General features: G+C 42.8%; 1 protein-coding gene across 1 annotated transcript; it reads right to left on the reverse strand.

Annotated features, from left to right (window-relative positions):
* Window positions 1–998: 998 nt before the first annotated feature.
* zdhhc1 (zinc finger DHHC-type containing 1) lies at window positions 999–16,957 on the reverse strand. Its single transcript, XM_062549886.1, has 11 exons — window positions 15,924–16,957; window positions 15,383–15,612; window positions 15,034–15,209; window positions 14,666–14,767; window positions 13,522–13,646; window positions 12,490–12,645; window positions 10,713–10,834; window positions 7,664–7,755; window positions 4,757–4,865; window positions 3,521–3,629; window positions 999–2,426 (listed from the first exon to the last, which is right to left on the reverse strand). Exons 2-11 carry the CDS (start codon window positions 15,599–15,601, stop codon window positions 1,852–1,854), a joined length of 1,785 nt encoding a protein of 594 aa, XP_062405870.1. The 5' UTR covers window positions 15,602–15,612; window positions 15,924–16,957; the 3' UTR covers window positions 999–1,851.
* Between the last annotated feature and the right edge of the window lie 7,596 nt (window positions 16,958–24,553).

The raw sequence follows: 24,553 nt of genomic DNA on the forward strand, positions 1-24,553 counted from the left end.
GAGCTAATATGATGGTTTTGTTTTGCTATGTCAGGAGAAATATGTGTTACTTCAGTAAGCAGGAGAAGACAATTACAAGAGTGCTAGCCTGAGTTCACTGGATGGTATTGCCAAGAATAACAGAAATTATTTACGCAGCTCTGACAAAATTAGTTGCATACCATCATTTTTGAATTCAACAAGTATTAGCTTCATGTACTATAGGGCACCAACTCATAATGTTTCATCGTGTTCTAAAAAGAGCTCGTGAACAATTTTTGTAATCTCTGTCAATCCCTGTCTTTCCTTCAACAGTAGTGATCGAATTCGAATATGCTGTAATTTTTAGGTGAAGCTACTTAAAATTGTAGAATGCATCACTCTACAACACTGTTCTTCACGCACCTTGACAGCTAGGAGATTGAAAACAAAAGCATCTCTACCTGTCTAAAACAGTGCACCTCCCATCACTGGGTGTTGACAGTGACTGTGATGCTCTCTTGATGAATATCTCTTGATTACCAGTTAGCCCAGTGCTTGTAATTGCAAAGCCCAGTATGAATGGCTCATGTGTCTTCTGCTCATGTAGGTAGACTCCAAAGTTCTTTTTATTGCTAAGCCTTTGAGAACAGGTCTTTAAGTCTGCAGAGTCTTATCAATGCAAGTGAGGACACATGAATGACTTATGGGCCTTACTTGTTGAGAAGTCACTAATGCTGCCTGTCTGGCTCGGATGTATTTTGCGTGCAATCGTTGTTGCCATCGAGACGGCGCAGCAAGGCAAGCGAGCGCATCGTGGGGAGTGAGAGGGAGGGTGCATAACAGCGCTACTCTGCTCTGCTTGCTTTGGCCCCGGTGTGAATGTGTGAGTTTCATGGAATGTTGATTCATAAGAATTGATTGCCTGTGAAAAAAAAGGACAGGCATGACTCCCAAATCCAGCACTTGAAAATGAGGTGAAACAGAAAAGGCGAAAACAAAACAAAACAAAACAAAACAAAACACTAAGTGTGCAATGCTACACCAAGTTATGGTTTTATTGTTGGGTTCTGTGATGAGTAAAAAAAAAAAATTGTGACAGGTTTCAAAAGAGGAGGCGCCAAGATAGAAATGGATGGATTTAGGTCAAGAGTTTGTAGTCTTCCACCCCAAAGATGAAAGATAAAAATCAACACTCCGGTGAGCGCTCAGGGCGCTCAAAAGCTAACCTACTTAACTCTTTAATGTCCAATAAGCTGACAAATAGCCAGGCGATTTCAGCTTCATGGGTTTCACTAATGACACACATAAAAGCTTGCAATGCAGATGGATGTAAAAAATATGATTTAAGGTAGTGTGGTACAGTACAGAAAAAAATGATCATAAAAAAACAAACAGACAAAAATTAGATTGTGCAGTATAACCTTTGGCATTCAACATTAAATATGAATAAATATATTTTCAAAAAACAGTGTCATATAATCACTGGGGAAAACCGTACTTGTGCAGTGCTACAGAATAGTAATAGTGAAATGTATAGAATGACTATCTATTAGTACCTAGTGTCATAACGTAGTGATTGTAGTGGTTAATCTGAATGAAATGTGGTACTGAGGGAGACGGTCAGCTGAAAACACCCAACTCACACTCAGTGATACTGCATCCTTCTGCTCTGTAGTGCTTGCATAGGTGCTGTCTGGGCATTTAGATTAAGTGCTACGGCTGAGGGGGGGGGGACTGTTGATTGTGTCCTGTCTACATCTTTTCAAAGAGTAGCTGCCCTTGTGTTTGCCAGAAGCTCCCAGAGCAGGACCTGGGTTGTCCGGTCCCATATTCCCTCTGCCCCACTCCTCCTAGCCCAGAACTCACTCGCTCCGGGAGGCGAGTCCACTGCTAGGCCACAGACGTCCCTGCACTGGAGTTCAGGGAGTTCAGGGGTCGGGGCTCATCCAGGCTCCTCTTGCTGGTCTGCTTCCGTCTGCCCCCCACGCCGCTACTGCTGCTCCCCGTCTCCTCCACCTTAGGGACGTGTCTCGACCGGGCGATGGGCTCTCCGCTTCCCCGGCTCACGAACACCATGGGCGCCTGCGGCAGGGCCATCTCGAACCGCTGCTCTGCCAGCCTGCGGGACGACGGCGCCGCCTTCCGCTTGGTCCGGGGCTGGGGGGAGGGCGTGTTCTGACTGGTGGAGGTGGAGGTAGAGGGAAACAGCAAGGCATGCTGGGAGGACGCAGGGGTGGCAGCAGTGGCTGCAGTGCCTGAGGTGGAAGCCAGGGCGGCGCTACCGAGTCGCGCCAGAGCCACGGGGATTTCCTCCAGGGACTCTGCGGAGTCAGAGTGATACTCAGCGGGGGGGCCTGCCGCCTGCACAGGGATCAGCGGGGGCAGCGACGCACGCAGGGGGAACGCTGGGAAGGGGAGGCGCTGGTTCATGGAGGCTACCACTGTGGCTGCAGCTACAGAGGGCTCTACAGGGAGAGAGGAGAGAGGAGCACAGCAGAGGAGGAGAGGGGAGGGGAAAGGAGCATAGAGGACAGGGCACAAGTGACTACACTGTATACAAACACACACATACACACACACACACACAAACTGACACATGCACCCACCAAAACACGTCACTAGGAAACAGAAGGTGCACAATTCCTCAAGTAGATTATGAAGACAAACAGCTACTTTGTTGATACAAATAAAACACTCAAACGTTGTACCATAAAAGTGGAACCTGTCTAATCACATACTTGTCCAATGCCACTATAAATCACAGTAGATAATAACTCGACACTAAAGGAACTTAAGCTACAATCAGAACATCTTGATGCCAAACATACTAAAATAACATACTACTGACACAGCAGGTGGCTTTCAAGAGAATAACTTCACACTAGTGTTACTTAGCTATGTGAAGTGCTAAAGGGCACAAGGTGTTACCATACGAGCATAAATAAATGTCAACCAAACATCAAAACACAGGCAAGTGGACGCCTTTATCAGAAGGCGTCAGCTGCATTCTAGGGACTTATCATACTGCACTCTGGACTAAAGTATGACAAAGAAATGCCATAGTGACAAGGTAACAAGTACAACACAGTACTGAAAGCATGCTGGCACCAGACTGATTGCCTGCAATTCAAAACACAGGTTATCTAAACGGTAATAGTGGGCACATGTTTCTGTAGCTGTACTTGGTTGGCAGAGCTACAGTACATGCTTGCCTTTGACGAGAGGTTCTCTTCCCAGAGAGCACAGACTGACACAAGTGGTCTATGCTGCAAGTTTTCTGAGATATACGTATAAATATGGATACCCTGGTTATCGTACATACAGACATCAATAAATATCAAGTTTTAATTTTCTTATCAATTTTCTTTTAGCAGTGAATACAAATAACACATGTTCTGCTTAGAACCTGAATAACCTGTCTAATTAGCATTCGTATGTAGACAAAGCAACCCTTGGTGATGAAGGCCATGTTTACAGACACAAATCATACACAATCCTGGCGCACGTTGGTACTGTAGCACTGATGGGGGGGGGGGGGGGGGGGGGGGTGCAGTCTTACCCATATCTGCTGAGCTGTGTGGCAGGGCTCTGGCAGAGCTACTGCCGTTCTCGGAGGCCCGGTCATTGATCACCTCGGCTGGGATTTTACGCACCTTCTTCTTCTTCTTCTGCGTGGCACACAGTGATAGAAGGAATCAGAGGGATATCCTTATTAGGTAGACACTTAGTCACGCATTTGTACTGATTTTTATTCGTGTCACGATGCATCATTACATCCCTACACTTCGCAGAAGATAGGTACTAGCTCATCCTGTAATATGTTTGTGTACATAAAAAATATATGCCTACTAACGTTACATTTGCTTAATATAATGTCCTGTTGCTGCCATTCCTAGCATCAACGTGGTTGGTTGATTGACGTTGTTTGAGATTGTATTCCCTATTCCGTATGGGAAGCTCTTTACATAGCCTATGTAGCCTGTATACACTTTTTACCTGCATTAAAGTGTAGATAATATAAGCTAGCCTACCAGTCATTTCACTGTAGGTGAACTTCAGTAGCCTATTAAACTTCAGCACTTGCAACTTTTGTTTGAACTTGGCAACTTTATTTCAGTCTTTTAGTTCTAATAAATGAAGACTTATATAGTGCACAATGTTAATGCATTTTCATAAATCACTTTTTAAGTGTGGGTTTCATAGTAATTTCAGTGGAACTGTAATTGGGTTTTTATTATTAGGCCTACATGTATCTATTATTTACTGTGTCAAATTGTCTTTTTAACTAGTACAATGTTTCACACAGCAACCTTTTTGCATTTACATGCAATGGTAATTCCTACCATGGAATTGCATTTTCTAGTTCATTATATGAACAACACGTATTCATTCATTTGTATCCCAATCGACTTACAAATGAGGCATAACATTCAGGCTTAAGTGCAAAGGAGGCCTCAGGAAACAGTAGATAGCCGTTAACCAGAGGATAATGGGGCTTAAGTACAGTAAAACCAGAGGATGCATTCATTCAGTGCAATCAGGCCCATTCAGTGCAATCTCAATGCTTCAAAGCTTTGACAATCGAGACATTAAAAAAACCACAGGGGACTTTACCTTAACTGTTTAAGAGTAAGAGCCAAATAAGATAAATGTCAGTGCACAGGCAGTTTTGGCCTTTTAGGGGGATTGAAATTGCCCTCACATTGGCTGGGGTGGCCTTCATCTTGCACTTTGAAGTACACAGAGGAGGTTGTTGCTCTGAGGCCGACAAACGGTAATTAATTGTGCATTCTACCTGTTTAAGGGGGCGTGGGGGCTGTTTGTGCTCTACAGCGTCAGCGGGGAGGGACTCGATATCCACCATCCGACTGGGTGAACTTCTCACCCGTCCGTTGCCATAGTACCTAAGAGAGGGAGGGTGAGGAAAGACAGGTAAATTAGAGGATGTGTCACGAGGTTCTGAGCTTTGATGTTAGACTTCAAGTAAACCCTTAGAATGACTTAAAGGGACACTTCACCGATTAGCATTAAGCTTTGTATCTTTAGAAAACCAGTCATGTTTTTGAATGGTCATGCATCATTCCCTCAGTTTGCCTTGAGATGGGAGAAATACAGATTTCAATGTTGGACTTCCTGCTTTCACTGATGTAAAAATCATCATTTTACATAATTGAAAGCAGGAAGTCCTATTCATGGGTTTCATTGAAATCCGTATTTCTCCCATCTCAAGGCAAACTGAGGGAATGATGCATGACCATTCAAAAACATGACTGGTTTTCTAGATACAATGCTAATCGGTGAAGTGTCCCTTTAATTTCTGTCTGCATTTTGTCACATCTAAAAGTTCCCTAGCGTGTATCTGTGCATGTTGGGGGAGGAAATCAAACAGATGACCCTGTGATTTTTCCCCAATCGTGTCGTGGCCAGTCTCCCCTGGTAAACATGTTATGTTTGTGTCGTTCACTTTCCATGCAACAGAAGGTGGAGTAGGAAGAGAGTTTGGAACTCCAAATACTATTCACAAAAAAATAAACAAATCATCACCAGCATTTCCTAAACTTGTCACAGCTCTTTGTCCAGCTCACAGTAAATACTAACCCTGTCGCTATGTCTGGCCAATAAATAATAACCCTTTGGCAATGTCTGCAAAGACCAGCAGTAAACATTGACCGGTAGTATCAGTGGATGCCTCACATATGTACTTCATCAAGCATTATATCATTGCCTGGGAAAACCCAGACGAACTTTTGGCAAGTTTGAATTTGCTCTGGAGGTCCTGGTATGGACGCCAGTCACAACCATTGAAGCGGTTGATGACATCAAAGCAGTTTTTTAAAAAATGTTTCTTGAAGCTGTTTTTTTTCCCCATTGCTCTGCACATACAGTATCATCCCCTTAATTGCTCTGATTCGTTTAAGATCTATCCAATTGCATCCAGAGGTATTAGTCTACTGGTGATGCCCCTTGAGCCTTATTTCAATTGAGATCAGGTCTGGTGTTAACCAGGCTAATTATGTTACAGAAATGTTGACCACACTGACAAGCAATAAATGTAGATTTATTTTGTATAAAAATCCCTGGCCTTCCCCTTCATGCAGAGTTGTAGACTATTTTTTCAAGACATGCCCTCACATCAGTTAATTCCCACCTCATGTAGGAGCACATCACTGATGATCTACAACGGCAGTTTCTCATTAGCAAATTTAGCAATGTGTGTGTGAGGTGAACCACAGTGTCTGGCTGTTGTTGTCGCATGGAGCTCAGTTGGACCTGGGCCTAGATTGTAAGAGTAATGACTTGTCTGATTTTATGCAACGAGTGTCTGACTCCACTGAAATGTGCACAGAGTACAGAGTGTGAGTGTCATCATTGTGCATTGTGCACATTGCGTGTCCCTTGAAACTCCATGTGTCATGAATGCATTCACCTGGTAGACCAAATTCTAACATCTGCACATACTTATTAAAGAATTAAACTACAGTACACTGCATATTGTGTGCATGCGACCTTTCACTCAGAGGTCAAACTCGACAACAGACGATTTTCCTTCCTTCTCAATGGCATTAAAGTCATGGGAAAAGAATTTCGCCTTGCACATTTTGTTTTTGCAAAGAAAACAGTCCCCATGACAACGGTGAACAAGCCTATTTTGTCACTGGTGTTATGAAATTACAGTTAATGCTGATTGCGATTTACTCCGTGCCCTTTAGAACATGTGCAAACAGGATATGAACAGCCCCTGAACTGAAGATAAACTCCAAATTACAAGCTTAAATTAATCTGGCACACTTTTGAGGTGTGGAGCCCCCCCCCCCCCCCCCCCCCTTTAACCACCGATTGTTTAATATACATCGTCTCAAGAGTGAAGCCTGCCTAATAAACGTCTCCTGTAAATCCCCCCGATTGTATATAAGAATCCACAAGCCATAAATGTCAGGGGGTTTCCTCCCCAAAAAGGAAGGAAATCAAAACAAACAAAAAAAAAATACCCATATCATAAGAACTTAAAACACTGGCAAAACACACTGGCTGGCAGTGGCACGGCACAGCCCCAATGATGCTCACAGTGACTTTCCATAGAGTATGGCTGGTGTTTCAGTGCTGCGCTTTTAATAGCCAAATAAAAAGCCTTTCATTTTTCTCCTCACTTACTGCCAGTGCTTGGGGGTGTTTCATATGACCATTCACATAGACCCTAATACCATAATTGGCCAATTGGAAGTTAAATAAATATATGTATGTGTTACTTTTTAAAAGCTACTACAAAACGGACCTACCGTAGTCTTCGAGTCATTAACTGTCCATTTAAAGAGGTATGGGTGGATTTGGTTAAGTTGACTTTTTGTTGTAGTTTCAGAGGAAAGCTAAGGCAACAGATTTAACATCAACACGACAAAGCAGTATACGTATTGTTTAGCTAATACATCACAACTTCCACTTGACCCTGATGTCTTTCCCATTGTCTGTCCCATGGGTCATAGCAGGTCATAGCTTCATCTAAGGAAGGAAACACTGGTACTAGTCATCAATCAAACCACCACGTGTTTGTCTTGTCCTTTCAGCAAGGTTCTGCAGAATCTGACCCTGTATCATACTTTTTTTTCTTAATACGTATGACTGTTAGTTCCTGGCCATTTCTCCTCTGTGCTGTTTTCTACTGTGGTCAGTCTGACTGACATGGTGCTGGTATGAAGGTTCTTACTCTGCGGCTCCCTCTCGAGATGACATGGTGGTGGGGTCCTCCACATCCATCTCTGGGTTCGTGTAGCCAAGCGTTCCAGAGTAGCTCACATCCTGTCGGACCAACAGGAAATAACAACAAAGATAATAGGCAATATGTTGATAGTAGTCATTGTTTTTTTGTTTTACAGTCATTGTTTCTTACCAACTCAACTCTACATCAAGACAATAGACCTTTTGCGCAGTAGCCATTTTGGCATGAAATACCAGGGCAAACACAGGTGTCACTAATACTTCAGTGAAGTCTCTGTTCAATTGAAGTGAATCAGAACCCAGAAATGTCTACTGTGAAAAGGGTTCATTATGGAAAGACACCTTTTATTATTGATTGAGTGGATGCTCACTAGTTAGAACCATGTTGTATCATTCTTTGTAAAAAGCCTTGTGCTTGCTTAAGTTCTGCAGGTAAAAAGCACACTAGAAATGAATCAAACTATTATATGAGCACAACAGAGAGACCGTGAAAAAGGGAGACATTTAGTGCTGGTTAAATCAAATCCAATGTTTCTTACAGATGTGATTTCCCCTGAGGGAGTTGAAGCATTGCAACTGAAAAATGGTCCTAATGTGAAGCTACATGATTATGAAAGCCCATTAGACTTGCATTATGTTCCATTTACAACTGATGACCCCTCTGCACGGAAGGAACACCCACAGCCATGAGGGTAATAAAGAACTACCTGCCCATTTCAGAATCCATTAAAGAGCCGAATATCAAAATGAAATGTGTACCTGACTCTGCACATTATGGTGTACAAATCATTTGGAAAAGCTCTTACACCAACGTAAAAACATCTTTATATAACAGCACCCTGCACAGACTAATGCTCAGCAGAATTCATAATGGTATTAATAACAAGGTCTGTGACACTTTCCAGGCTGATTTTAATGTCTGCTGCCATTTATATTGATTCCGTCAGCGGTGGAGTTGTTCCAGACTCTGGACTGTACGTGCTAAGCCTGGCGGCTAATATGGTCGTGAGTGTGGTTTGTGTTAATGCAGGGGTTTCTGCAGAGGTGCGGGTTTAAAATGGCGGCCAGTTGTGAGAAGCACGCCGTCTGACTGCCTTTGTGGACCCCTTCCCAAAACACAGGTGGGTCCACCAGCTGGAATGGCCTTCTGTCACAAGCGGCCCATGCCAAGCCCAACACAGCGTTACCATGGCTACCCTTGCATGCTGCAGAGAGCAGGAAAGCAGCCCGGGACTAGAGGCCAGGGAGGCGGCGGGTGAGTGTGTGTGTGTGTGTGTGTGTTGGCGGGTGTGTGTATGTGTGCCGGGCTTCTATGGCATGGCCTGTGCGTCTTTGAAGTTATGCATTTAAGTGTAAGAACGAGAGTGAGGTGTTAGCGAGGGACTGCGCTGAGTCTGGGTGGACTCCAGGGAGGGTGACAAGAGCAGCCCTGCCCCATGAAGTAGACGGGCCTGCCCACCGCCTGCGGCCCGCCAAGAGCAACAACCAGCTCCGAGGCGCTGTGAGGTCCTGCACACACAAACAGCCAGCGCTTCATTGCTAGTCCTAACAAACACAGGCAGGAGGAGGGGAGAATGATGAGCTTTCTCACACACACACAAGCAGACATACACACATGCACACAGACATGAAGATACACACAACTGGTCCTCAGTTTTTCTCAGAGACTTGTCAAAGTCTGGAGGTGCAGAGAGGCATCTGCCCCATCATATAACTGCTGTGACTTGCTGAAAGACTGCACTGCCTTATGGTATTTCATACAAATCTATTTGCCCATTTGGCCAAGACTGGTGTCTGGGCAGTCCTTCAACCATCTAGCCTGGGAATACCCATATGAACCTTTGGCAAATTTGGGCTTTGCTCTGCAGGTCCGTTTGGCCAAGAGGCCACTGACGCTTATTTCCAAAGTTCCTAAAACCCAGGCACACAATTGTAATCTCTAATCTGGCATGGACGTGTATTTTCTTTGGAATTCAGTAAACAACTGCATTTAAAATCTTTGTTTACAATATTGCTGCACTTCTGACATGATTTGGTAATTGATGTAATGCACCAATTTAATTTTAATTTCACTGCTAGTTACACCCCGGCTGGAAGTCATAAGTTAATGAGGCTGTAAGCCATCTTGTCTAAGGTGATAATAAAATCTTCTTAGATTATGTCCGAAATTCGGCCTAGTCTATCCACTTCAACAGTGTACAGTATTAGTTCCATGACTATTCAAGGATCTTTAGTGAAATACCCACAACCTTTTACGACCTTCAAGTATACAAAACTGTATTTAACGCCATAGGATAGGACTAATTATCAAATAAATATTCAACACCTTTCTCTTTTCCTTTATGAATAGGCTATGTAATACAGTGGGAACTGTCTACGTAAGCCTGTAGCACATTCTACCAAGAAATTGTAAAAGACTTTCTTGAAGGACATGGTTCAAGTTCTATTTCTCCCTCACAGAATGTCCACACATGCTGTTATCGCTCACTGTCAGAACACTTGGAATGTGGCAGCATGGAGACATAGTCTTTGGAGTGGACTCCCATCTTAGAATGGAAGTGACCTCATGTTCCCTACTGACAGACTTTCCCATGCTTGCTCCACTCCCACACTCGAACGCTCCCACCCCTCCTGTGTTCCCTTGGCGTTCCGTGGGGGGAGAGGGTTGTGCTAATTATTCTGGGAGGAGCAGCAATTGTATTGGCGTGTGTGCTCGTCACTGCCTCTTCACCATGGTGGGTCGCCATGGCTCTTTAGTGTCTGTGTGCAGCACCTCCGAGTGGCCTTAGTCATGGCCCAAATTAGCAACCTAGACTCCAGGGTTAACCCTTCTCTTTTTTTCCAAACTTGGTGATGCACTAAGCATCGGTGGATGGAAATTATAATGACAAACTTGACTGCTTGGCATGCGGTCTGACAACACTAGCAACTTCAAAACATCACTGTACATCAATGAATAGGGAATAAATAAATTACATTACCATGTTACATGTACATTTTGTAACACATAGATGTACAAAATATGTAGAATTTGTTACCTTCATTAGACTCATCTGTGGAGGCCCAGGGTCATTAACAGAGCAGCCTTTGTTTGAGTCTCTTGCCTCCTGACGATGCCGCTGACGCACAATGTAGTCATATGTGCTAAGTCTATTCCACACTAGAGATGAAAACAGGATGTAAAGCAGTAAGCAAACTTTGTCCCTGGACTTCTCAAATACACCTGGCATCAGTAGGAGTGCCTCTGATTTTGACAGCTACCAACTGCAGCATTGTGAAAGGATTAACAAGTTGTTGTGACACTAAGCGAACAGTCAAAAATACAAGAGCAAATTGGCATTATGTAGATGTCATTTCCAGACCAGTAGTTCTTCTGCCCCCTAGTGGATTTAAATGTAGTTGCCAACTCCATTCACACTGCCAAAAGGCCTCTCTCTGTTCTCATGGCAACACACAAAATGTGAGTGCAACATCGAGACATGAAACAAACAGTCCCCAGTCTCAATCACATGGCTAATCATTGGGCACATATGTCACACAGGAATAAATTCACATGTTGGCTCTAACAAGCGCCCGAGAAGAAAAATGACCTGACATCCCGACTAGAAACAGAATCTGTTTTAGACAGACACTCAATCAGCATGCTCAGAAGAATGAACATGTATGGTATACAAATACATTCACCACTGTATGTCCTGTTCATTTTGTTCAGTTAGGTTTTAAAAAAGTTGAAAAGAGTTGAAATAAAAAAAATATGTGAACTAGCTGAAACGCTTCTAAAAGTGTGGTAATGGATAATTAATCCATTGTCCGTCAAGTAAATAGAAAAAAAATGTTCTAAGAGAAAGAGCTGCCTGTATTTATTGAAAGCTGACATTTGGGAGAATATGGCTTGGGGAAATGAGGCATTCCTGTTTCAGTCCTCTTGTGGTCATAGCAACAAGACGAGGAACATAGCTGGACAGAAACACAGAGCTCTCCTGACTACGCCTCTTGGATTTCCTGTCCTCACTAAGTCACCAATGAGACAGAAAATGTTACACAAACACACATACAAATCTAACGAAACATGTTGTCTGTACGCCAACAACTATGATTCCACTTTTAGTATGTTTCGATCAAGTTACATTTTGAACCAGCTCCCACACAGAACTGCTATCTCAGTGTTTTATCAAACTTCTTCAGGCACGCCAATGTTGTGTTCTTCCAGTCACAGTTTAAAAATGTAACAGTAAAATGAGCTAAACAAATTAGCTTTAATGTTGCTGCTAAAATAAAATAAACAAAGAGGTGGACTTTCATTCTAGCTAGCTTATATAATTAAGGATGCACTAAAGTTAACATAACTCTTTAAGACAACATGCCCCCCTATGGTATTCCCAAAAAACAATTTGTAGTTCTACAGCAGAGACGAGCAATAGCCTAGGTGCACAAAAGGCTCTTCCTTTAACATTTATTTCCGGTGGAAATTAAACTGTTGTAACGGCATCTTCTGTTATATTATGCTCGTTAAATCTTCCACTCTGACACTGAATATCTTGTTCAACTAATAATAACAATTTCAACACATATAAATCTTTCTGTCGTAACGTGCTGATTCCCAGGTGCAGCATCCAACCAGGTCCGTGTAGACACTAATTGCATTACCAATAGCAGCAGGCTCAAACACACCTGGCTCCATCGGAAACACACGAGCGTACAGAGAGCCTTTCCTGCACGTAGCCTATTAGCGTCCTTTCAGCAATTATTTGCACTCGTTACAACACTGGTGTGATCACAGGGGGGCAGGTGCGGGAGAGGGAAAGGAAGACTCACTGAGGTAGACGTGGAAGCAAAGCAGGTGTCCCAGCAGCAGGGCCGAGAGCAGGCCTAAGGCGACGGTGATGCCGGCCAGGGCAGGGATGGCCGGGCCAGCGGTGGTCACAGGGGCCACAGGCAAGAACACAAACCACACCACCGACTCATTCTTCACTGGGGAGTCAGAGGGGACAGAGACGAGACACGGGGAGAGACAGGGTCAGCACTGGAAGCAGGCAGTCATGGAGGCACTGAGCTTAGGGGGATGGACGTCAAATTCTGAATCTGCATTGAAAGTGGTCCTGCCCTGTGTCTTTTAATTAGTCTTTTTAACTATTCTTTCATTTAAATGATTTCACCTTGTGCGTTTCACGTTTTCTTTTTATTACGATCTTTACCTTTTAAACTATTCTTTGACTATTGCCTTTCTATATGCTTATTTGCTATTACTGTTTGGTTTTGTTTATGTAGAGCACATTGAATGACGTCTGTGGATGAAATGCACAATGTAAATAAACTTGACGTCAGCCTTGAACCAGAACCTCATTGTGTGTAGGTTAAAGTTACAAATATGGCTGCCAACAAAACACATCAATGTTGACACTATACGCCACTGTGTTATCAGTGATGAGAGTCTTAAGTTTAGTCTCCAACTACTTAATAAGACACAAATATATAAAAACGTAAAATAAGCAAATGCATATCCATTTCCCATTTGAGACACGTCAGATGAGGAAATAATCTGGAACATGTGAAGTTTTATGGGAAAACAATGTGTTTGCCCTAGTTACTGCTATGCTTCACTGTCATGTTTGTATATTTGTAATGCCGCTTGGCAAACGTAAATGAAGTCAGATATGTAATTCCTGACAAATGCAGTACATGCATTACTATGACTGAGCCACTGAACCGAAGGCTGGTAAGACCCAGGGAGGGACCCGAAATGAAATGCAGTCTTTCAAGCCAGCACCACACATGTGGGATGGCCTACTGCAAGAGCATGATGAAACAAATGGAGCCGCTTTACACAATCCAAAAAAAGACACCAACCTTGGAAGTGTTTGTCTGAGCGCAGTTTTGAGGGATCCAAAAAGAACTCGATGAACACATAACTGGCAATGATCACCACCAGAATTATACCAACGAGAGCGGAGATTACACTGTTCAGAAATAGCCTGTAATAAAAAGAGAAAAAGAAGTGTTTTAGAAAATCGTGTTATTGTAGAGTGCAGCTTATTTAAATGACTCAATAAGGGCATAAGCCAGGAAGTGCATGAGACAACCAGCACCAGATGCATGTTTTGACTTCAGCTCAAACAAATCACACTCAGTCCTGAGACTCTTAAAGTCTTCGGGGACGGCACTGCCTTGAGGGAACAGTGATGCACGCGTGCATGAAATTGCTTCATCAACAACACCAACAACATGTTCTTCTCTGTCTCCCCTCTCCTGTGTGCCCTGCAGTTGACATTCGCCTGACTACCCGTGCAGCACGAGGCCTCCTCGGCCCAGAGCCCTGTCTGAGATCAGTGCAGCAGGGAGATTGTGATGGAGCTGAAAGACCCTGGCATGACCACCGGACTGCATGGCCTGTTCCCAACATTCCTGGCCACGGTAAGTGACCAAACTTTCTAATCACCAATTGAGTGAAGGTGAAAGAATTCCAACCAGACACATTTCACACTATAATAAGGCAGAAGACCAAAAAGCAAAAAAAAAAAAACATTAAAAAAGAAAGAAACAGCATCTGAGCTACCATCTCCCTCGAGAATGATTAAATAAGCACTTCTGTTGGAGACTGTTTTTTCAGGGCCATGACATAGTTTAAAAATAAATCAGGTCTTTGTGGAGTTCTCTTCACTAGACCTAATCAGGTGGGTGATGACTCAGTGTGTGTGTGTGTGAGGCATTATGGAAATAAAACATGTTCCTGATCTAGTTATGGCTAGTATTGTGATTTAAAAGGAAGGCTGCAATATTCTCAGAGAAAGTAAAGTACACTCTCTTTCAGATGTAGTTAACCACTGACGTTAACGACGTGACATTTTAAAATGGTAGTAGCTTAACAATTGGACTTCCTGCCATACAAGCATACCACCAATATGCACCAATGCACGTTTGTGTATATTTCATAGGAAGGTGATTCAACTAGTTGGCTGATAAGTTGTCAAATGATGTGAATATCTAGACTCACCAGTAATTCCGACTACCCACACAGTTGTTCAGCCACCTGCAGTGGTGATCAAAGCTTGCCACACATTTGTTACAGGCACTGCAGTGTTTTGATTTTGGCCCCCTGGAGACGCAGAGCAACAAGAGTTCATTAGTAATGTGTACGTTAACTAAATACAACTGAACAGTTCAGATTACACAAGATGCCTGACATTTCCACATGATCTACTCTTAATACAAAGGGGGTAGTTATGTGTAGTGGTTATGTCCCTTCAAGTGCCTGTCTATAGCACTTTGGTCTATAGTTGACAATACCAGATTGTTAAAGCTATGCTTAAGTTTGGACTATTCTGCAGAAAAAGAAAGGTAGGAGAGAGGCCTGATCCTTACACATCCACCTCACAGAGGTAGCAGTGACAGTTCTCAATGACATGAGCATGCTTCGTCCTATCAAAGACCGGCACTGGACCCTTGTAGCTCTTAGCCCGGACATTGTAGTCAGCAGGGTCAATGGAAACCGCAGTAAGGTGGACAAACAAATGACAGACAAATGTAATCCCAGTGCACTGTGTTATGGTGTTAAGGAAAAGTAACTGCAGTTTTCACTCAGTTTAACTCTCAAGTAACGTTGTCTTAGTTGAATAAAGAGCTAAGCAAAAAAAGAGGCATTCAACAGGTCATCTGTAATCATTAGAGAGAGGAGAGGAAACAATGAATTACAACCGATTGTCAAGGATACAATGTAGCCCGCTGGAATCCAATGAGGGGGTAGCAGAGGGACAAACACCCCAAAACCTGTCACTGCGAAGTACAGGTAAAGGAGCCAGGCCAAGAGCTGGAATGGGTGGGGCGGCCAGCTCCACCCGTTTGTGCGGGAGCAAAGTGGTATGTCTGCTCGCCTGGATTCTCCTTCATTCACTGGGGCTGTTCGGTTGGGATTCCTGCTGCAGACGTCCATGAAGATGGACACTATTTGGTGTTTAAGATGTGAAAAAAGTCATTAATTACACAAAATGACTTAACTAATGTGTGTCTACGGTCAGCCAGTTATCTCGCTAGGAATAGGCGTTTGTGAATAGAAATTGGGTGTAAAAATGAAAATGAATGGCTGCAATTCATGACTCATTGCTGCGCTGCCTGACCATTACAACATTCTAAGGCAAACTCAGTGTGCCACAGTTAGTTAGCACATTACAACAGAAAAATGTCAGAATAAGGCATGTTAATGTTTCTTCTGAACATTGTACCTTAACCTTTTGAATGAGGTGTATTGCGCTTACCTTTAGGCAAGGGTTAGGAGCGTTTGTGAAGAATAGCCATGTCCAAGGCACTGATGAGAATGAGCTAGCTGATCAGTCATGATGGCAAACTGCTCTGTCACATCCAGGAATTCTAAGTCGGGCGGCGTTGTCGTTACCGTTACCTTATTGTTAGGCCAACAAGGTGGCTCTCTAACAAGAAGTCCTAACATTTCTCACTGAGCTAGCTCCTACTCCATTCTCGCATCAGAACTCCATAATAGCTAAAATGCTGGCCATGGATTTGCACGTCTCCGCCTAAGGAGAGTATTAACTGAGCTGCCGAGAAGTAAGCTATCCATATCCTCCGAAGACTTTTATAGCCATGCCATTGCAACCTACAATCAGCTAAGACTGTCTTCACGAGCATGCAAATTAACCAAGCATCGCTGGAGAATAAATTGTTTACACGTAGCAAATGGTTAACGCGTTCATTTCGACTTAAATGTAGTAGCTGCTAACGATAGTGTATGACAAACGTTTACAGATTCAGAATAGTTGGTTAGCTATCGTTAAGCTAATTATCTGCTATGAAGACAAGAGACTGCAAAGAATTGCTGGCTAGCGTCGGTGTTACGTTAACGTTACCTAATATCTAAGATTACGTTAACGTTACAGGCTAACGTTAACAACCGGGTAACGTTAGCGATTAACGTCACGGTTATTGAACAAAGCTAACACTCGACCGTAACTAACCGCAAAAGCCCACCTGGTCAATGCCACCGCTGCTAGTAAAGCTACTTGACAAAGCCCACGGAAAGAAGAGGATGCGATTATCTTAGCTAGCTTTTAACTCAATACAAACGTCACCTTACGCTCGGCTCAACAGTACTCCATCACCACTGATTTCTCCATTCAGTGACAGTCTGTGAAACACACCCAGACCCAGACAAGCTGTTTGCCTCAAAACGATAAGCCAACCACGGAACTCCTTGGACTAGATCTAGGCTACATTGGAGTGCGCATCCTGGTGATCAATAAATGCTGAGCGTTTCCAAGGCACCATGTTAGTGGGACCCTTCTTCCAGTAGTCTACAAACTTGCATCTAGAGGGCGCGAGTGAGTAGCCTAGAAATATCCAAACTCATTCATGGAGGGGGGAATTCTTCCATGCGCCAAAGGGCGCGCATTGGTGCGTATTATCGCATATTATTTGAATATCCCCAAACTGTTTCCACAAAGTTGAGAGCATGGAATTGTCCAAAATCTCGTGGTTAATGCTGAAGCATTCAGAGTTCCTTTCACTGGAACTAAGGGGCCAAGCCCAGCTCGGGGATGGCCCCTTCCTGTTCCAATATGCACCAGGTCCATAAAGACATGAGTGACAGAGGTTGGTGTGGATGAACGTGACTGGCCTGCACAATGTCCTTACCTCAACCCAATAGGACACCGTTTGGGTGACTTAGAAGAGAGCCAGTCTCCTCACCCAACATCAAAGCATGACCTCACAAATGCGCTTCTGGAAGAATGGTAAAAAAAATTCCCTTAAACGCGCTCCTAAAGCATGTAGAACCATGTCATATAAAACCCTACGGATTAGGCTACAGTAAGAATGGGAAGTCACTTGTTCATGTGGGAGTCAAGGCAGGGGACCCAATACTTTTGGCAATGTAGTGTATTAATAAAGGTGAAGGTGCTTGCTTTCACAGTGCACCTGTTAGAATGTCTAGGCTATGCCTTGTTTAAAAGGCCTTGCCCTATTTGATAAGGTGATCCAGGACAAATGAGGTTATACCAGCTTTTTACAACAACTTGTTACCATTCACTTTAGCCTGTATGTTACAGAAGTTCTGAGTTGATGAGCATAAATCTTAACTAGATACTAATCCCCATGTGGCATGTAATCTCATAATTGCATTCATATCACCATGTGGATTTTAGGTTCAGATTTATAGTCCCTATCATTGTTGGTGTATCTAGAGGGACACAAAGAATGCAAAACATGACAGAGTGAAACGGGTACATTGCCCTTTGGTTAAACTTTTCCCTCTGGCTCAACATTGTTCCTTGTTTTGTTTGTTACTGTTGCCATTGAGACAATTGCAATGTCAAAACAGAGTCCATTTATACATAGAAACCGAAGTCAATGAGTTATTTATGACACATGTGTTAGTCTGTCACTGCCAGCTTTTAGTGCCATTGACTTGCTCGCAAGCACTAATATAGATAGATAGGTAGGTTATAGGTAGGTAGGTAGGTAGACCTAACTCACACATGCTCATAGGCACATATAGGCACCTCACGGTTACACCAGTAGTAAGCAAAGCAGTCATGAGGCCAAATCAATATATCAGTAACTGCTGCATGCTTTGCACACTATTGCCATTGCCACTATTGGCCTATCGATTGAACGTGAGTGAACAAAAAGCAGCCAACAACTGCTTAACATGCAGAAACTCCTTCAGGACAATGGACTGCTGGAAACCTTAAGGTGGTTGAGAGAATGCCTAGAGTGTGAAATACTGTTATCACAGCCCAACATCTACTGTAGCTTTGTTTACATTTTTTGTTTACTACATAACCTCATTTTGGTTTAGCCTACTACATATTCCTGTACATTTAAGTGCGTAACAAGTTACTGTGCAGGTTAATATGCATATACATTTTCTAAATACAATACAAAATAATTTCCCACCTTCCCCACACTTTAATAATGGACATGTATGCAAAATACAGTGGGTTACAAAAGTATTCAACCCCCTTGAAATTCATCACCATTTTTACATTTAAAAAATATGTTTAAACATATTTTCCCAATCAGTTTGATTATCATTATTATTGTGGACATTCATTTTTGCATTGTTATTGAAAGCTGACTAATGCTATTTGCTTATATATCCAACCCGATCATAATTGATAACAGAAGAAATAAGCACTAAAGAGTGATTCAAATAACAGTAAGGAAAATACAGTAATATATTCCTGAAACTACAGGAAACTACTCCAACTTGAGCAGCAGTGGACCCACACAAAGAAAGTGGTGTAATGTGCACAGTTGAGTTCATTCAGTGGCTCTATGTTGGTGTAAGAATCATTCACAAGAGCCATCCATAAACCTTGACTCCATTGGTGGTGGAAAAAGATGGCCGATGATTTAAAAGATGCACATCATTAAAGTAATTCCTGTCTACTGCCTTGACAATTTACAACTCCTCTTTATGCCACGAGTGGAGAATCAATTGCTGCTGTAACACCATAATTTCCCTTTGGGGATGAATAAAATCTATCTATCTACAGTATATTAAAGCAGTTATGGATGTTGTTTAAGACATGAGGGAAGGTTTTATGGTCACATTACACTGAAATATAGCTTTTTGGCCATTCCTCAAAGCAGTACACTGTACAAATCAGACACTGGCAAAGACTCAAGATACAGCATCCCAATTGTGGATTATGGCAGTGATATCATATTATAGCCTGGAAATTCAGACCCAAATCTGGAAAGATTTAGGGTCTGTCTATAAATAATGAAAATGGCCCAACTCGAAGGGCAGCACCAAGCATGCATTTGTAAATATCACGACGAGCTTGGCTCCAAGGGCATGGGTAATGAGGACCATTACTGATTGCCTGAGTGACTTGCTGAGTCAATTCAAATTGTGCTCTAGTGAGAACTCTGGATTTCCATGATAGTGATATCATTGTGTGGGGATATTTCTAAATTATGGGAACTGGATGACCTTTTGGAATCAAAGGCACAATGAACAGAGATACCAGAGTTTTACACAATATCAATAGAAAACCTGTTGTTGGTTGTCAAACTAACCTGTTGTTGCTTATCAAACTACCCATCAGTAGGATAATTACCATAGGCATAAAACTAAAACAACACTGCAGTCTCTCAAAAGTAGTAAAGAGAATATTCTAGAATGACTCAGTCAAAGTCCTGATCAAAATCTAGCTACGAATCTGTGGGACAACAGTGCAGGAGCATTATCCATCAGAGATGTTTCATATTTAGGCCTATTCTACGAAGAGTAATTGGGGGGAAAACTCTGAAGAACAATGTACTAAGCTGGTATCAAGAGAACATGGGTTATTATTGTGAGTGTAGTAAACAAGAAAACGGACATGATTTGCAAGGGAGTTTAGAGGGAGCATGCAAGCCACCGTAAAGTTGAAATTGAAGCTGAGCTGAGCTGTGGGTCTGTATTTAAAAAGTATCACCAGAGGGCAGCACATGGCCATGGCGTAGTCCTCAAATCACAGGCTCAGAGTTAGGTCAGGGTTTGGGGTCCAGAGAAGGTGCCTTATACCAGGTGAGGTGTAATAAAGTTATTTCCCTTGTATAGTTTATTTTCGTATATATTTCACTCATATATACTGTACATATACATACATACATACATACATACATACATACATATATACAGTATATATGGATAGATAGATAGATAGATAGATAGATAGATAGATATTGATATATTTGATATATACAGTGCCTATAGAAAGTTATCATACCCTTTTGAAATAGTTACTTTTTTTGTCTTACAGCCTGAAATCAAAACCCATTTTAAAAACAATCTTTTCCAGTTTTATTTACAAATGTAGCTGTACAACATCAAAATAATGAAAAAAAAGGAAACAGTTCTGAAAATTAATAAAAAATGAAAAACTAGAATAACAGGGTTGGAAAAGTCATCATACCCCTGACTTAATACTTTGTAAAGCTTCCTTTTGCTTTCATTACAGCCATCAATCTGTTTGGATATGTCTTTATTATAGCTTTGCACACCTAGATAGGGGAATATTTGCCCAATTTTCCGTGCAGAAATGTTAAAATTTAGTCAAATTCTGTAGGGAATGGCGATGGACTGCTCTCTTCAAGTCAATCCACATATTTTCTATAGTATTTAAGTCAGGGCTCTGACTTTGCCACTCAAGGATATTCACCATCCTATCCTTAAGCCACTGCTTTGTTCTTTTGGCAGTATGTTTAGGATTTTTGTCGTGTTGGAAGGCGAATGACCTCCCCATCCTCAGCTGTTTAGGAGAGGGACGCAGGTTTTCCTCAAGAATTTTGGTGTACTTGGCAGCATCCATTTTCCCTTCTATCCTGACCAATTGCCCAGTCCCCGCTGAAGAGAAACATCCCCAAAACATAATGTTGCCCCCACCATGCTTCAAAGTAGGTATGGTGTGTTTTGGGTGTGTTTGGGTGTGTATACTGTGTTTGGTTAGCGCCTGGAGCTCAGTCCAAAAACGTCAATCTTAGTCTCCAAAAAGTTCGATCTTAGTCTCATCTGACCATATAAGCTTTTTCCACATGGTAGCAGAATATTCCATGTGTTTTTGCACTGAACTCCAAGCGCAATGTTTGGCGAAAACCAACACAGTACACCACCCAAAACACACCATACCTAGTGTGAAGCATGGTGGGGGCAACATTATGTTGTGGGGATGTTTCTTTTCAGCGGGAACTGGGCAATTGGTCAGGATAGAAGGTCAGGAAAATGGATGCTGCCAAGTACACCCACATTCTTAAGGAAAACCTGCGTCCCTCTCCTAGACAGCTGAGGATGGGGAGGTCATTCGCCTTCCAACACGACAATAATCCTAAACATACTGCCAAAAGAACAAAGCAGTGGCTTAAGGATAGGATGGTGAATATCCTTGAGTGGCAAAGTCAGAGCCCTGACTTAAATACTATAGAAAATATGTGGATTGACTTGAAGAGAGCAGTCCATCGCCATTCCCTACAGAATTTGACTAAATTTTAAAATTTCTGTACGGAAAATTGGGCAAATATTCCCCTATCTAGGTGTGCAAAGCTATAATAGAGACATATCCAAACAGATTGATGGCTGTAATGAAAGCAAAAGGAAGCTTTACAAAGTATTAAGTCAGGGGTATGATTACTTTTCCAACCCTGTTATTCTAGTTTTTCATTTTTTATTAATTTTCAGAACTGTTTACTTTTTTTTCATTATTTTGATGTTGTACAGCTAAATTTGTTAATAAAACTGGAAAAGATTTTTTTAAAAATGGGTTTTGATTTCAGGCTGTAAGACAAAAAAAGTAACTATTTCAAAAGGGTATGATGACTTTCTATAGGCACTGTATATATTTATATATAATGACCTACGGTTGCCTAGTGACATTCAAATGAGTTGGGGCCCTGGGGGTCATATTCAAATTTGCCGTGGTCTCTTCTTTTTTTCCAGAGCTGTATACACACACACACACACACACACACACACACACACAGGTCTTCAGGTCTCTGTTGTGTTTATGGTAATTGTTTGTATGGTATGTGAGAAATTAATATATGGAGTAACTACAACAGCAGAACTCTTACTAAACTCTAATAATGTCATGGCAAATGTTACTATGGGAAATAGTTTGTTATTTGTTATAACATACTTTATGATGCCTTGTAATTGCTTTCATAGGCCTTATATAAAGTATGTTTGTACTTTATTGTATAGAAAGCTAAACAGGTCTTTTGTAGCCTGTTTTTCAGAGGTGTTAAAGACCACCATCCACCCCCCTCAAAACACACACACACACGCATGCACAGACACACAAACACACTCACACACACAAACGTGCAATTTTCCAGTAATTATATTTCCAGTGATTGTAAACCACACAGGAACGCAAGGGGCCTTTGAGGCTGGACATTTTTGCATATGTTTCCAGTCAGTGGTTCTGTTTAGTGTGTGTGCATGCATACTGTATGTGTGCGTGCGTGTGTGTGTGTGTGTGTGTGTGTGTGTGTGCATGTGTGTGTGTGTTCTTTCTAAACTCCGCAGGGTGTGGCCTCCTCAGATGGCTCTGTTTGTCTCTGTCTCTGTTCTGCAGCAGCAGGAGTGTAGGAATATCCTATGGCTCATGGGGGGAAACGTTCCGCTGCAACCTGCCACTCATAACTCAGCTCAGTTCAGCTGCGGCCTCCCAAAGCGTTTCCTCCCCGCGTTTTTATGACCAGCCAGCCATCCACTGAGTGAAATCCCATACCCTGCACCTAAACTGAGCGCTAGCGGAGAAAATAATGACATCGAGCAGGGCGCCGAGGATCTCTAAATCAAGAGAAGTGTGGAGAACATTGTCTCTTCTCTCTCAGTTTTATTCAGTTGGGACACAGATGAGGTTAGTTTTTACTTTAATTTACCCCCAGTATGGCTTTCAGTACGCTGACTCTGCAGAGTAATTCCCATCCAGAGATTACATCTGGATCATAATTTTTACAAAAGAGTGAGAGAGCAAGGAGAGAGAGAGAGAGAGAGGGAGAGAGAGAGAGAGGATGATGGAAAAAGATTGAGAGAGGGAGAGAGAAAGAGCACAGCTTGTCGTTGCTGTGTGATTAGTTCATCAAACAGTGTTTGCACTCCGTGAAACTCCCCCACATGGCAAAGGGCTCGCGGCCTGACAAGGCACCTGTGTCCCCCCGCTTCTTGCAAACAAACTGCAGCCACAGACTCTTGGATCCTGTTCATTTTATCAGGTCAGATAAGGAGACTTTCCCGAAACCCTCTCACTTCGATGAAGGAATTGCTTACAAATGAGGTGTGATGTACAATAGTTTTTTTTTTATTTATTTTTTTTTATGAAATAGTGGGGTGGGTGTAGAGGGGGAATTCAAGTGGGAGATAACTCTTGGAAGCAGCAGATATTACCTACAGCATGAACTATTATTTGCCTCAGTTAATGGAATCCAGCCGGGCCCTCTGAACACTTTCCAATAGTATTTCATAAGAGTCTCACAAGTGGACTTCACGGGGTTCGTTTAAGGGGCTCTGTGCGAGGTGGGGCTGGCCCTGTGTACACTCTGCAGAAGAGGACTTAATTAAGGAGCCTTCCTCCTATCGCTGGAAACATTAACCATGCGGATGTGAATTTCCTTTGGCAGAGGTGTGTTTATCGGGGTGCTTTCTCATCGCGGCCGAGCTGAGTTCATGGGAGGTGATCCCAGCAGGACCCTCCGATGAAAAGAAACGTGTCTCAGCGATCGTGTCTCTCAGACCACGAAGCTCCTGCAGCCAAACTCGCACGTTACTCATCGAAAAAGTTTTGAGTGCCGCAAGACAATGGAAAATAGTTCACCTCACATAGACGTTGAGATGTTAGAGCCGGTTTTCTCAGATTGAGTGCTTTGGGTAATGTTCTGTGGCTGACACTGATAATTTATTCCCCCCTGGCACAGATTCGCCCTCTGTCCGTTGTGGAACGATGTGGATTAAACATAGAGCTGCTGTCCTCAGCAGGCGGAGTGTCCGGCCTGTTGTGCAGCTGGCAAGAGCGCATGCCTGGGACTCATGTTAGGCCCCTGGCAGGCTCTGCTCCTTGGCCCGATATATTTAGATTTTGGAGCATAACAAAACGTGAAGTATTCTGCACGGGTACATAATGGCTCTCCCTCTGCAATTGAATGTGACAGCTGGGTGTATAGTTTTATTGCCGTGCAGATTGGAGGCCTGGACCTAAAGACGCTGGTGACCACCGAGGTCGGAGCACCGACTTTATTTGCCAAGCACACTTGTCACGGTGCACTCGTGCTTTAGTTTCTGCCCTGCCGCTCTCGACTCTCGGCCATAATGACTGGCACCGGTCCACGCATTCACATGCTTGGTGTTTGCACATTTGGCCAGATTTTCTGCTACCAACGGTGG

This window comes from Sardina pilchardus, chromosome 11, assembly GCF_963854185.1.
Source record: "Sardina pilchardus chromosome 11, fSarPil1.1, whole genome shotgun sequence".
NCBI lineage: Eukaryota > Metazoa > Chordata > Actinopteri > Clupeiformes > Clupeidae > Sardina > Sardina pilchardus.